Below are 14,472 nucleotides of genomic sequence, written 5' to 3'. Positions count from 1 at the left end.
TTTCCCTGACTCCTAGATATCCTTCAGGTCCCAGCTCTCATATCACTTCCTCAGGGGAACCTTACCCTCCTTCCATTCTGCTCTCACCCCATGGCTTCTCCTGGGAGAATACGCATCACCATTATCCGCTCGGCGTTACTTGTTGAGGCTCTGTCTTCCTTGCTGGGCGGCAGGGACAGGTGTCTTGCCTCTCTTAGGTCCCCAGAACCCAGCACAGGCCGTGGAACGAAGCAGGTGCTCAAATATTTGTTGAATGAGTCAGTCTGGCCTCCTGAACTGGAGTGGAGAGGGTGGTAAAGTGTGTGGAGCAGTTTGCCAGGTGATGGGGAAAGAGGCCTTCTAGTACAAAGAAGAGAGCAAGAGATGTGGTAGAAACGATAATCGGCATCTTTTTGAGCCTTTACTATACGTACAACTACTCTGCTCGCCGTTTTATACACGTGATTTTGTTTGAGCCGCGCAATGTTTCCACGAGGTGTTCTCCATTTTACAGGTTGAGAAAGGGGAGACTTGAAGAGGGGAAGTCCCGTTCCCATGGTCACTCAGCAAGGGATTTGAACTTGGCAGGCTGACTCTTAAGGGCTCACAGACATAAGCTCTAAGCTGGGTGGCCTCCTTGTGGGTAGAGGGGTCAGTAAAGAGCCCTTCTGGCTGACTGGAGGTCACTGTGCAGGGGTGTGTGTGTGTCTGTGGTAGCCGTGGGAGATGGAGAGGACGGGGTAGCGGTGGTCAGCCCTGGGGAGGCCTTGAATGCCAGGGTGAGGAGTTTGGGCCTCTGATAATAATAGCTACTCGTTCTTGAGCTGCCTGCCACTTTATTAGATTATTTAACCTTTACAGCAACCCTGTGTGATAGATATTATGATTTTTCGCCCCAATTTTACAGCTGAGAGCTGAGACACAAAGCAGTTGTAGGAACTTGCCCAATGTGTGACACATTGGGAAGGTGGCCGAGCCGGGATTCAGACCCTGTGCATCAGGCCCCAGAGTCCACTGCGGCTGTGGTGGCTTAATCACCAGGCCGTGCTGCCTGCCGCTGCGGGGTTGAGCCTGCAGAACCTCTGCTGCTCCTGACGTGGGTGTCTCCTCCCCCCTCTCCCCCGCCTTCTCTCCCCAGCATCCCCAGAGGCAGCAGCAGCACTTCTCGTCCCTGGATGACAAGCCCCAGTTCCCAGGGGCCTCAGCGGAGTTTATAGACAAGCTAGAGTTCATCCAGCCCAATGTCATCTCTGGGATCCCCATCTACCGCGTCATGGACCGGCAGGGCCAGATCATCAACCCCAGCGAGGATCCCCACGTGAGAGGCCGCTTCCCCCCGACCCCGTGCCTCCATGCCCAGGCCCCTTGCCTGTCTCTTCCCCTCTGGTCCCACTGGCCCACATATGTCTGTGCCTTCATCTGCAGCTGCCCCAGGAGAAGGTGCTCAAGTTCTACAAGACCATGACGCTGCTCAACACCATGGACCGCATCCTCTATGAGTCCCAGAGACAGGTGCATGGGGACGGGCTGGGGAGAGGGGCATGGGATTACCTGCGGTCCCCCTACCTGTGTTTGGGCCAAAAGACAGCTCCCAAGGAGGAGGGAGTGCAATGGAGATCCTTGTCTTGAGGTCCTTAGAGTTCTTGGGGTTCTGCTGGGGCTCTGGAGGAAGAGGGTGGGAGGGTCCTGCCCAAGGGCAGAAGGGTGGACCAGATCACGGAAAGCCTACTGTACGCCGGGCTGGAGGCTTAGCTGTGCTGGGAGAGGGCAGGCAGGAGAAGACTGGACTCCCCTTCCTCTCAGGTGCTCACAGTTCTGAGAAACAGGGTGGCTCTCAGTGCTTCTGGGAGTGCCCGTGTCCAGTGTGCTGCGGTGGGACACTCAGCAGTGTTAGCATCGGCCGACAGAGACCCAGTCAAAGCAGTGTCAGCAAAGAGGGAATTGGGTGACTCGACTAACTGCAAGTCCATAAGGCCCTGTTTCAGGCACAGCTGGACCCAGGGGCCTCAAAACATGTTTTCAGACCTGTTTCTCTCTCTGAGTACCTTTTCGACTCTCCTTTGCCTTGGCTTCCTTCATTCTCAAGCTGCGGTGGTCTCTGGAAGCTCCAGATTCACGGAGAGGTGGCAGAGGAAGGGTTCAGGGTGCAGGCTCTGGAGCTAGACTGCAGTTCGAGTCCACGTTCTGTCACTCTCTAGCCTTGTGGCCCTGGGGAAGTTGCTTAGCCTTCCAGTGCTTCGGTTTTCTCGTCTCTAGCTACTTTATGGGGTTGCTGTGAGGATTGACGGTGGCCTATATAATGGCCTTAGGAACAGTGAAACTGGCATTTGTCATGGATACCAGTCGTGCAATTATTATCCTTTCTGTTTAGCAGTGGAAAGAGAATGTCTGGTCCCTAATGTTCCAGCAGAAGGCCCAGAGCTGATGCTTATTGGCCAGGCTTTGGTCACAGAACCCGCCTTGAGCCAGCCCATGTGATTGACCGGCCAAGCCGGGGCCATGTGCCCATCCCCAGGAACCAAGGGAGCAGAGGCCTGGAGTCCGTCCCTCCCAGGCTGTGGAGACGGAGAGCAGGAGCGTGGGGTTCCTGTTAGGAAAGTGGGAAGAATGCTGGGCAGCCTCGTCCTCAGGAGTGGGGATGGGCTTGGCAGTCTGCACTTGTATCAGGCCCCCTGGTGACCCCACTGTGACCCCACTGTGCACTGAAAGCATGAGGCCCACTGAGAACAGTTCCGAGCAGGTCAGGCGGGCAGCCAGCTGCCTGGTTCTCTTGCTCACAGGAGCACTACGAGTGGGTTCTCCACCTGCCCAGAAACTTCCCTTGGCTCCTACTGTCCACAGGATCAAGACCTGCCCTTCCTGTCCACCCTGTCTCCCATTCACTGTGGCCTCGGCCATCTGCTTCCCTCTGCATGGCCTCAGTGCCAGGCCACCCCTCCCACCCTCTCTCACATGGCTGGGCTCCTTCCTGACCTCTGGGTTGGCTGCGCAGACGGGGGCTTTGGAACCTGGCAGACGTGGGTCCAGTCAGGAATGTGACTTTAGGCAGGTGATTTTTCTTGTCTTTGCCTCGGTTTCTTTAGTGTATTAAAGCATAGAAATAACGACAGAACCCACCCCACCTCACCCGACCAGGTGGGGGTGGGAATTCTGTGAGACCCGGCATGTAAAGCCCCTCGCCTGTTGGCTGACACAGGGAACCCTCAGTAAGATCAGCTCAGCCATCAGGTTTCAGCCTTCCTTAGCTAGGGTTATCCCAGCAGCCCCCCATCCCAACAGAAATAAAAGCAGTAGTTTAAACGGATTAATAGGTTTTTTTCTCTTGCATGAAAGAAATGTGAAAATAGGTGGTCGGGGCTGGTATGGTGGCACCACAATGTCATTGGATACCCAGCACTGGCTTCTAGCCTCTGGGGCCCTTCATAAACCAAATGGCTGCTGGAGCCCCCTCCGTCATGGCTCGTTCCAGGCAGGAGGTAGAAGGAAGGTGGAAGGTCAAACATGGCACCGCCCAGCTATCTCCCCACACCCACATTTATAGAACTTTCCAGGCAGTCCCACCAAAAAACATCACGTTTCATCGGTCACTCCCAGCTGCAAGGGAGACTGGGAAAGTAGTCTTTTAGTCCGGACAGGTGCTGTCTGTGGTGGAATGAGATCTGTTAGCAAAGAGGAAGATGGATCTGATACTGGGTAGGCAACCAGGGACCTCTGCCTCTAGCCCAGGTCCTGCTTCCTCAGGGGGCCCCCCTCTCAGGCTCCTCCCCACACCAACCTCAACAGCCCTGCCAGGCCCTCAGCACTCAGCATCTGCCCCACTCATTGCTTTCAGTTGGCTCCCCCACTTGGAAGAAAGTGTTCATCTGTGGTCCCCCCACTGCGACAGGAGGCCCTTGCGGAACACATGAGGCCTGGGCACAGGGCGTCCTGCAGCTGCTGACCCGGTTGGCTCCATTTTTTCCTTACATACAGTCCTGCTTACCTCCATCTGTGTGCCAGGGCTCCCGGATCTCCAGCCAGACTTCACCTCTTAGCCCCCGATCTGCTTGGCTTCTCACCCTGGGTGTCCCTCACCAAATTCAGCCCGTCCAGGCTTGAGCTCAGCACCTTCCTCCCAGACCTGCTCCTATTCCACCCTTAGGCCATTTCTCAGTGACGGTACCGCCGTCCACCCATTTGCCCAAACTGGAGACCTACTGGTATTCCCTGTCCCCTCCCACCCCCTCACTACCACTTTCCCCTTTCATTCACTCTGCCCTTAGGTATTTAGTTAGAAATCCATTCTGCTGCTCAGCACCACCATCAGGAACCCAGACTTCCTCCCTTTCTGCTTCACCATCGTGGGCGACTTGGCTTTCGCCCCGTGCTTCTTGCCTCACGTTCACAAGATGGCTGCCACAGGTCCAGGCTTCGTGGCTGTGTGCAAACCTGGAGGGAAGGGGTGGCAGCAGCTGCAGTGACCTCTTTTATCAAGAAAGCAAAAGCAGACTTCTGCTTAATTCTCTGCCTAGAACTTGTGTCCTGTGGCCACTTCTGACTGTAAGGGAGGCTGGGAACATATTTTTCCAGGCTCTGGCATTAGGGGGACTCAGGAGAAGGGAGTTGCCCTGGGCACCGGTGTAGCAAACTAACAGGGGCTGCCGCTCCCTGCACCACTCACTCTGCTTCTCAAGACTCTCAGTCATCCTCTCCCTGCCGCCTGCCACCACCAGGCCAGGCTGCGCCCCCTCCCACCTGGTGCTTGGCACTCGTTCCAGTCTCCTCCATCCGTTCCCACATGGTAGCCTGAGAGACATTTTTAAAACATCTCTCCCCTGAGAGCTGCTGGCGGGTTACCGTCGTCCTCAGGGTAAAGTCCGGATACATCCGGTCCCTGCCTCTCCCTCCCTCCTCCTCGTTCTCCACCCCTCCCACTTTGTGTCCCAGCCCTTCTCACCTCATGGCCTTTCTTGTTCTCTCTGCCTGGAAACCTCCACCCTCCCTACCTTTGCTCGGCATAGGCATTGCTCCTCGATGCCCCTCCACAGTGGGGCGGGTACCCCTTCAGCCCCCATCACGCAGCCCCATCACCCTGGCTCTAACCAACCTGGCGGTTCCTCTGTGAAGGCAGGAACCCCAGCGTAGCCTGGTCCAGAGCCACCCTTCAGGAGGCATCTGTTGAATCACAGAGTAGTCAGAAGTCGGTCAGTGGATGTTTCTCTGCCATTGCCCAGTCTAACTGAACCCGCCCTCTGGGCCCTCCTCCACCCCCAGGGCCGGATATCCTTCTACATGACCAACTACGGTGAGGAGGGGACGCACGTGGGGAGTGCAGCAGCCCTGGACAGCACGGACCTGGTGTTTGGCCAGTACCGGGAGGCAGGTACGTCTGCCCGTGGCCCGACCCTGTGGAGCAGGTGCCAGGGACCTGGGTCTGTGGTCCCCATCGAGACAAGTCAGGCCCAGTCCCTCCTGCTATGAAGGCGAGGCCCACATTAGTTACCAGTGTGCTCTTCTGGGAGCAGCACCTTGCCAGGGAGGCCTAAGGGTGCTTCCCCTCCGCGGAGGCCTGGCAGTATTGTAGTTAAGAGCCTGTGCTCCTGACCATTCCATGCCCTGCTGGTGACCAGTTGTTCGATTTTGGGCAAGTCACTTCCGTTTTCTGAGCCTCGGTTTTCTCATCTTTGAAATAGAGATTATGATGGGATGGCAACCCCTTGCGCTGTGGGGCTGCTGCGAGCCTGCAGTGAGGTCAGGCCGAGCTGGCCTCTTCCCAGGTGCCGTATCCTTCACGCAGCCGCAGCCGAAGCAGATGGGCGGGCGTGTTCCAGCCTGGGAGCGGCTAACTTCTGAGTGAATGAGGGAGAGGATGGAAGGAGCGACGACTAGGAATGAAGAAAATGGATGAGTGTTAAGGAGAGACTGGGGGTGCAGGAGTGATCCCGGGGAGCTGAGGGTGGGGTTCAAGAGCAGTTGTTGGTATGGGGCCTGGCAGGGGAGCCAGATCTGACCCTTCCTCTCAGGTGCTGCACGATCTTGGGCAGGTTGCTTAACTGCTCCTTGCCTCAGTTTCCTCGTCTACAGTGGGAGACGGTGAACACCCCCACGACGATTGTTGAGGGGTTTCACAGGGCAGATGACGTAAAGCCCTCAGCACAGGGCCTGGCGTGGGGTAAGCACTCGGAGTCAGAGGCGGTGTCGTGACCGAGGCCTCTCACCCGGGGACAGCTCTTCAGTGGGGAGGTGTGGCCTGGCCAGGCAGGCTGCCCAGAGCGCTCCCGGGACCAGCACAGCCTTCCAGTCTGCTCTCAGACTATCTACTGTCTCAGCTGCACCAGACCCCTCCACCCCACATGCTCCAGGGGAACAGATGCCCTGTGATACTGTCCGTGGTTCCGCATCATTAGGTTTGCCTGGGCATTGGGCCGCAAGCCAGGCCCCTGCAGGCCCCTGCCACGTTTGCTAAGCGCTTCTCACTGTTTCTGCTGAGGGGATCTCTCTGGGGAGGGCTCCAATCAGGGCCTGGAGCGAAGAGCCTGGAGCTACGGGCGGCTGCTGGGCTCTGCACACGGGGGCTCTTCAGGCCCCGGCCACCTCTACAGGAGTGAGCCGTCCTGCACCAAGGGTCACGGAAGGCCCTGCATCCAGGCAGCTGCCGCGGGCGCCTGTGCGGGCCAAGGAGGAAAGGCAGGCCCCGCTTGTCCCAGTCCTGACTGGGCAGCTACTCCCCGTGTGACTCTCTCCTGTGAAGTGGGGAGAACAAGGGCACTGAGAACGGTAGCGCTCACTGAGCTGTCCTCGGTGCTGGAAACCCTGGAGCCTGTGTCGGTTCCCCTCGCAGCAGAGTGGAGGCCCCTGCCCACCTCCCACTGGAGCGGCCGCAAGAAACCCCCGCCAGCCCCACCCACTGTGTGAGCCAGCTAGTGCGAAGCTCACGTCAGAGAGGTGCGGCCTTGTGGTGCCTTTGATGACGAGGTGGGCGTCCACTGGGGTTTTGTTTGAAGAAAGGATTTTACTGCCATGAGCAGGTTTGAATATTTCCTCTCTAGTCCATAGGTCATGAGCACGGCCCATACTTTTATTTGCTTCGTATGATCATTGTTTTTTTAAGTAGATGAATTAGTGGAAACTCTTAAGAATCAGGTAGCTTCCCCTCCTCTCCCCTAGCGCCCCCCCCCCAAAAAAAAAAAGAGCCGTGGCCGCTGAGCCTGCGCGTCCGGAGCCTGTGCTCCGCAACGGGAGAGGCCACAACAGTGAGAGGCCCGCGAGCCCCCCCCCCCCAAAAAAAAAAAGCAAGCTGGATTGCTCCTTTAGAAAAACTGGACCATCTGGCCTCCCTGGGCAGAGGTTAGTTGGTTTGAACAGCAGCCTCCGTCTTGAGGCAGGCCTGTGCTTTCTGCTCTGCCCGCCTGCTTCCTGGACCCGCCTGGTCCCTATAAGCATCCGAACGCGCCTTCCCTGCTGTAGTACAGTCAGCGGAACAGGTCCCAGGCAGGAAGGGCCTGGCCCAGGGGCCCTCACAGGGTTGGCCTGTCCCGCACGCCACCCGCCACGGTGACCCTGCCTTCTCCTGCACCAGGTGTGCTCATGTACCGGAACTACCCCCTGGAACTGTTCATGGCCCAATGCTACGGCAACGTGAGCGACCTGGGCAAGGGGCGCCAGATGCCCGTCCACTATGGCTGCAGGGAGCGCCATTTCGTCACCATCTCCTCTCCACTGGCCACGCAGATCCCTCAGGGTGAGGATGCATGCCCCGGGCCCCACACACACACAGTCTGACGTTACCCTGCTCGGGGCCCTAGCCTCCTCCATCCCTTCCGGGGGCTTCCTGGTGGCGCCACGGTCCTAGCGCTGGTCTGGGCTCTAGACTTACAAGACCCCTCTTGTCTGGGACCCTCGTAGGAGGGCTCTAGTGGCGTCTCTGCCCCATTTCGGCAGGTTTGAGCAGGCACAATCACGCTCTCAGTTTCTCACGCTTGTGCCCACCCCGTGTCCATTCACCGGCACAGCCAGCTGCGTGGGACTGAGCGTGTGCCAGCTTCCTTACTAAAGGTCACCCGGCAGGTAGCAAGAAGAGTAGGCACTCAAATTGTGGACCATGTGGCTCAAGACCCTGGGTTCTCCACCCCGGCCCTTCCCTGCCTCTGTCCTGAGCGACTCCCCTAAAGCTCACTCCGAAAGTCCACGACGCTTAGCGCAGTTGGTGTGGCTTCTGTTAAAGGTGACTGCTTGTGAAGCAGACCTGCCAGGGGGAGGGCTGTGGCCACACAGTGCAAAAACAGCGATGTGGACAGCCCCCGCCCCCCGCCCTGCGGAGCCTGCACTCGGTTGAGGGTCCGTCTGCTCCAGGGCAGACACATGAACTGATGTGTACAGGGCTTAGAGTGCCTGGCATGCCAGAGGGCCCTGGGCACCTTCGCCCGGTGTGTTCTATTTGGGAACAGGAGCGGTTTGTGTCTGAGGTGGGAGGCGGACAGGGCAGCTTTGCGGGAAGGGGTAGCATTTTCACTGATTTCCATTTCGTAGGCTTTCCGTAAGGTGGGGCCTGGCCCTCATCTTCCATTTGGGTGACCAGTTAAGTCACTCAGTTGGCCAGTGTACGGGGTCCATGCTGTGTGCTGGGTGCCGTTCTAGGTGCATTGAACAGAGGCAGCAAAAACCTCAGCCTTCCTGGTGCTGACGCTGGTGGGAGAGACGGACAATAAACAGGATGAAGTAACACATGGAGTGTGTCAGGGGTGATAAGGCCCGCGGGGAAAAGTAAAGCTGAGGGGGAGCGGTTCTCGGTTCTCGATGGGGGAAGGTGGGGACAGGTGTCATCAGGTGACAGTACAGACCAGAAGGAGGTGAGAGAGGGAGCCCCTCGGGATCTGGAGGCGGGTGCCTGCCCGGTGACGTGTCTGAGGTGCCAGGAGGAGCCAGTGGGGCAGGTGTGGAGGGAGGGGTGCGTACAGGTGGGGTCTCAGGCTGTTGACTTTTGACCCAGAGTGAACCCGAGCTGGGGAAGGGGGAGGAGTCCACTGCAGAACCACCTGCCGGCTCGGCTGCTGCCCTGAGGGTAACAGCTTGGGTGGGAGGAGCAGGGGGCCGGGGAGGAGGCCGCTGGGCCAGAGGTGGGGCTGGGACCACCGGGGAGAGGTTAAGGAGTGGGGAGAAGGGGTCAGATTCTGGCTCCGTTTTGAAGGCTGAGCGGGCATGGGGGCGTGACAGAAAGTCGGGAGTCAAAGATGCTGAAGTTCGTGGCCTGAGCAGTTGGAAGGATGGAGGGATGGAGCTGCCCGCAGCCGCGGGGAGGAGACTGTGGGCGGGGCAGCTTCTGGGGGAGGGGGAGGGGCGGCTCAGGTGTTTTCTTTCCCCTCAGAGCCTGGCAACACCTAGCCTGAGGCTGGAGCCCCGGGTTGGGGTGTGAGGGTGTGGACGCGGGGAGGGTATGAGTGCGGGGAGACGCGTGTCTCTGCTCCTGCAGCGGTGGGGGCAGCCTACGCGGCCAAGCGGGCCAACGCCAACAGGGTCATCATCTGTTACTTCGGAGAGGGCGCGGCCAGTGAGGGGGACGCCCACGCCGGCTTCAACTTCGCAGCCACCCTCGAGTGCCCCATCATCTTCTTCTGCCGGAACAACGGCTATGCCATCTCCACGCCCACCTCCGAGCAGTACCGCGGGGATGGCATCGGTACGGGCCCTGGGGGCTGCTCCCCGCCCTGCCTGCGCCCTCTCCTTCCTCCCCTCTCGCCACTCCCTGCTCCTGTCTCACCTGAGCCCTGACGCCTGACCTGCCTCCCTGTCCCTACAGCGGCTCGAGGCCCCGGATATGGCATCCTGTCCATCCGCGTGGACGGCAATGATGTGTTTGCTGTGTACAACGCCACCAAGGAGGCCCGGCGGCGGGCCGTGGCGGAGAACCAGCCCTTCCTCATTGAGGCCATGACCTACAGGTGCCTGCCGCCCCGCTGCCGGCCCCCAGCCCTGACCGCTGCCGTCCTCAGCACCTCCCCCACGTTGATCACCGTCCCCGCGGTACAACCCCACTGCCCTGCACCGTGTAGCCCCTTCCGGCCTTTATTCCGTTTCCCCCCCTTCTCCCGTAGTTCACCCGTTCCTTCCTGACCTTCACCTGAGGGGCGCCAGCCTGACCCTGGGTCCCCCTCCCACTGGTAGGATCGGGCACCACAGCACCAGTGACGACAGCTCAGCGTACCGCTCAGTGGATGAGGTCAATTACTGGGACAAGCAGGACCACCCCATCTCCCGGCTGAGGCACTACCTGCAGAGCTGTGGCTGGTGGGACGACGAGCAGGAGAAGGCCTGGAGGAAGCAGTCCCGCAAGAAGGTGAGGAAGGGCCACCCTCCGCTGGAAACCACCCCAGGGGTCGTGTTCCGGGATGGCGTGTCACGGAGAGCCCTGCAAGGATGGGGAGGCTGGGGGCCACTGAGTTGGCAGTCTCGGGGATAACCCTGGTGGCGTCTCTAATGTCATGATGCCAGGACACATGCATCTCAGCTGTGCTCTGCCCTCAGCGCCTTCGCCTCTGAAGACGGATGCTGGGGCACCCGCCTCAGGAGCTTGTCTGAGGGTCTGCATCTGGCCCAGATGGGGTGTAGGTGTCTGCCAGAGTCTGTGCACTGCCCTCCTCGGCCCTGGTCATCAGACACCAGAAGCACTGCGGCCCAGTGGGCAGGGCAGACCCTGGTGTCGGGCAGCGTGTGTTTCCTGGCTCTGCCCCTGACCACGTTATCGTGGTCTCTGTGCCTTGGTTTCCTCACCTCTGAGCTGCCTGCTTCTTAGGGCTGCTGAGAGGCTGAATGGATTCCATACTCTTAGTATAGTGCCTGGTTCTGCTAAGGATGGAGATGCTGGGATTTGGGACATCAGTTGTCACCACTATTTGTTTTTTCTTTTTAATTTATTAAATTTATTTATTTTTGGCTGCACTGGGTCTTCGTTGCTGCGTGCGGTCTGTCTCTAGTTGCAGCGAGCGGGGGCTACTCTTCATTGCGGTGCGCGGGCTTCTCATTGCGGTGGCTTCTCTTTGTTGCGAAGCACGGGCTCTAGGCGCGTGGGCTTCAGTAGTTGTGGCGCGTGGGCCCTAGAGCGCAGGCTCAGTAGTCGTGGCGCATGGGCTTTGTTGCTCCGCGGCATGTGGGATCTTCCCGGACCAGGGCTCAAACCCTTGTCCCCCGCATTGGCAGGCGGATTCTTAACCACCGCTCCACCAGGGAAGCCCGTCACCACTATTTCTATTTTCCACGTGGGAACTTGAGGCTCAGGGGGCTTAACCCCTCGCCAGGATCCCACAGGTAGGAAGCAGGTTCCTGGGTGAGAGGTCGGCTGCCTGCCCACTGCCGCTTGTCCCCCAGGTGATGGAGGCCTTTGAGCAGGCCGAGCGGAAGCTGAAGCCCAGCCCCAGCCTGCTCTTCTCAGATGTGTATCAGGAGATGCCTACCCAGCTCCGCAAGCAACAGGAGTCTTTGGCCCGTCACCTCCAGACCTATGGGGAACACTACCCCCTGGATCACTTCGAGAAGTGAGGCTACTTGCCCCATCCCCACCTACCTCAGCTCTGCCTCTGAGGGGAAGAGGTGACGGGCAGGATGCTACCCCCTTCCCCTGACAGCTCCCTGCAGCACACTCGGGCCAGGGCAGCACTTGGGGCGGCTCCTGCCTCTCCAGGCTGTTAACATTGGTGGGGCCTTGGTCAGCCCCTTCTTTGCCTTCAGTTACAGGGTCTTCTCCCAGGGGCTGGGCAAGGGCACCTCCAGGACTGGAAGACCCTCAGGGCTGGGGGTGGACGTGGCAGGTCAGCCTGTGGAACTTACTCAGAGTGAGAGGTGGTCAGCAGGTAGTGAATAAACTATGTGTGTGCATTTGGCTTCATGCTACCTCTGGTTTCTGTTTCCTGGAGTTTGGGATGTGGGAGGAGAGGCCAGCATGACTGGTTTGGGACCACCCTGCTTCTCCAGTTGAGATAAGTAAGGCCAAGGCTGTTGAGCTATCTTCTTCCTCCAGAAACTTTTGCAAGCTGGAAGGTCAGCTTCAGCGAACAGGATGGGGGTGGGGTCCTCCGGAGATGGCCTCTTGTCTCCCATAGAATGAGTCAAAGCTGGTGTCCAGCAAGGTGACCGAGAGGCCATCGGAGCCGGCCTTGCCCAGTAAGGGTGGGGAGAGTGTCCGGTGTGAAGGTCAGGGTGCAGCTGAGCTTTGCTCCGTAAACTGCCTCAAGGCCCCATAGACAGAGACGACGACTCCAGGCCTCAGAGTGGGAGGTGCATATTTTTCAAAAACTGAAAGACAGAAACAGTCTGTCGCCTCTTGGGGAGGCCCAGGGAGGGCTCAGGCAGCCTCCATTCCAGGACCTCCTTCCTCGCACCAAGGCCTAGAAAGAGAGGCTGAGCAAGGGGCTGGCACCAAGGCCCAGGCCAGGTCTGCCCTCCCCGCCCCTCCCCACCTCCCGAGTGTCAGCACCGGAGCTGAGGGTCCCGCAGCTGTTTCCAGAGCCGGATGCTGTCCTGGGGGCTGAGGGGCCGCACCAGCAGTAGGTCACGGAAAGCACAGGGGTCAGTAGTGTGGTCTGCCGGCCAGGCCGTGAGGAAGGCTTTGTGGGTCCTGGGGGCCAGGCCCAGGGCTCGGAAGCACAGGCCGGTGTAGACATCGTCGAAGGGGAAGGGGGCCACGCGGGCCGCCGCCTGCAGCAGCCAGGGTGCCAAGCGGCCCGCGATGATGTAGCCGCCCCCACTTGCATAGGCTGGGTAGCCGCCTTCAAAGAAGGACCCAGGCACGTAGAAGGGTCCTCCAGGCTTCCGGAGGGGCTTGGCCTGGGTGAAGACCTCACCCAGGTAGAGGCCACGGGCCGTGCTGGGCGGCAGGGCCCGCAGGTGGTCCAGAAGGGCGGGGATGTGCACGAAGGCGTCATCCTGGGCTTGCAGGATGAAGCTCACGCTGGGGCAGTGGCGGCCCAGCCAGGCTAGCAGCAGCAGGTCCTTGAGCGTCTGGTTGAAGGGGACGTCAAGGAAGTCCCAGAGCAGCAGGTCACTGTAGCGGCGGCTCTCCCAGGCCACCAGGGAGCCTAGGTCAGGCCTCCCCTCGCCGGCTGGGGACCCCAGCAGGAAGAGCAGCCGGACCCCGGGAGCCGGCCTGCCCCATGTCTCCCTCACGGCCTGTCGTTCCGCGAAGCGCCCTGGTTCCGACTTGACGGCCAACAGCAGGTAGGGGACGTCGGGATCCTCGCAGCTGGCCACCTGGCCACCGCCACCCCTGGGCAGCCACCGAGGGAAGCTCCGGCAGGCTGCCGACAGCAGGAAGTGGCGGAGGTCCTCAGGGTAGGAGGCGAAGTCGGGGATCTCAGCCGCAGCGGCAGCTCCCCAAGCGCGGCAGCCCCCCACCTCAGTGCTGTCCCCACCGGGCAGGGTCCCCAGCCGCCACTGCTGCTGGTTCCAGTAAGCCGAGGGCAGCGGGTCAGTCTGGCCCAGACGGGCCGAGAGGTTAGCCGGCAGGGTGGGCTCGGGGCTGGCTGGCGTGGGGCCTGGTGGGGTGCTGCGGGGTCCCGGGTAGGCCTTACCCAGCCGGGGCTCGGATGTCCACTCGATGTACACTTTGAGGCCCAAGAGTGTGAGCAGTGCTGACAGGCAGAGAAGGCACTTGGGGCAGCGCATGACCCGGCCCAGGAAAGGGCAGCTGTGGGAGCTGCAAAAGAGCCACAGAGGCCTTTTGGGGTGCAGGGACGGGCCCTCGGGCCCTGCCGAGCCCTCTAAGGCTTCTGGTAGTCTCAGACCCTAAACCAGCCCTCCACCAGCGACTCTGACTTTCCTGTCTTCCGGGACCTACGAGTCCCTATTCTACTTGCATTCCAGCGCCCTGTTCTTTCCACTTAGCCCACCTCCTTCTACTTTCATAGAAACCCGGGAGGCTACCTATTCCCCATCCACACCCCAGAGACCAGGGACTCCGCCATTCCAACCTCCCTCTCTCCCCAGTTCATCCCCCTCACCAGGAGTCAGTATCACCAGGGTCACCTCCTCGCCCGACAGTCCCCACCCCGGGCACGGCTCCCTCCCCTTTACCTCTGGGTCCGGCTCTGGCCAGCACCAGCGCCTGGGGCCTTGGGCCGGCCCTCTGCCCTCGTCCGGCAGCGCTGGAGTCTCCGGCACTGTTGTTCTCCAGCCCAGCCCAGCCCAGCCCAGCCCAGCCGGTCTGCGGGAGGCTGGGAGGGCCCCAGGGGCCGGGAGGGACCGGGGCGGGGCTGAGGGAGGGGGAGGGGGGAAGAGGACAGGAGGCAGACCTGAGGGATGGGGCTCCGGCGTGTTGGGGCTGGTTTTCTGCTGAGACAGCGGGAAAGGTGCAGGGGTGGCTGCAGAGACCGGGAGCTGACAGACTGGGGAGGGGAGAACCAGGGGGCCTGGGAGAGAGTCCGAGGGAGGGTGAGGCCGAGGGGCTGGGAAGTGTCAGAATGGCCCAAGGGCAGGCAGAGTCCTAAAGTGGCCAGGCCAGAGGCCAGCGGGCAGGGCCTGGCCGGG

The 14,472-nt window shown here is 60.3% G+C and overlaps 2 protein-coding genes across 2 annotated transcripts in view; one reads left to right on the top strand and one right to left on the bottom strand.

Annotated features, from left to right (window-relative positions):
* BCKDHA (branched chain keto acid dehydrogenase E1 subunit alpha) overlaps positions 1–11,490 on the top strand; it is an 18,814-nt gene extending 7,324 nt beyond the window's left edge. The window contains exons 2-9 of the mRNA XM_007458614.1: positions 1,118–1,297; positions 1,405–1,491; positions 5,233–5,341; positions 7,538–7,699; positions 9,428–9,634; positions 9,755–9,896; positions 10,120–10,291; positions 11,320–11,490. Coding sequence (XP_007458676.1) covers positions 1,118–1,297; positions 1,405–1,491; positions 5,233–5,341; positions 7,538–7,699; positions 9,428–9,634; positions 9,755–9,896; positions 10,120–10,291; positions 11,320–11,490 — 1,230 coding nt within the window. The remainder of the gene's footprint in view (positions 1–1,117; positions 1,298–1,404; positions 1,492–5,232; positions 5,342–7,537; positions 7,700–9,427; positions 9,635–9,754; positions 9,897–10,119; positions 10,292–11,319) is intronic.
* Positions 11,491–12,417: 927 nt separating this feature from the next.
* On the bottom strand, positions 12,418–13,611 carry B3GNT8 (UDP-GlcNAc:betaGal beta-1,3-N-acetylglucosaminyltransferase 8). Its single transcript, XM_007458613.1, has one exon. The coding sequence runs from the start codon at positions 13,609–13,611 to the stop codon at positions 12,418–12,420; it is 1,194 nt and encodes a 397-aa protein (XP_007458675.1).
* Between the last annotated feature and the right edge of the window lie 861 nt (positions 13,612–14,472).

Source organism: Lipotes vexillifer, unplaced genomic scaffold (assembly GCF_000442215.2).
Source record: "Lipotes vexillifer unplaced genomic scaffold, Lipotes_vexillifer_v1.1 scaffold371, whole genome shotgun sequence".
Classification (NCBI taxonomy): Eukaryota; Metazoa; Chordata; class Mammalia; order Artiodactyla; family Lipotidae; genus Lipotes; species Lipotes vexillifer.
The sequence above is the reverse complement of the archived record's forward strand: the minus strand, read 5'-3'. Positions and strand labels throughout refer to the sequence as shown.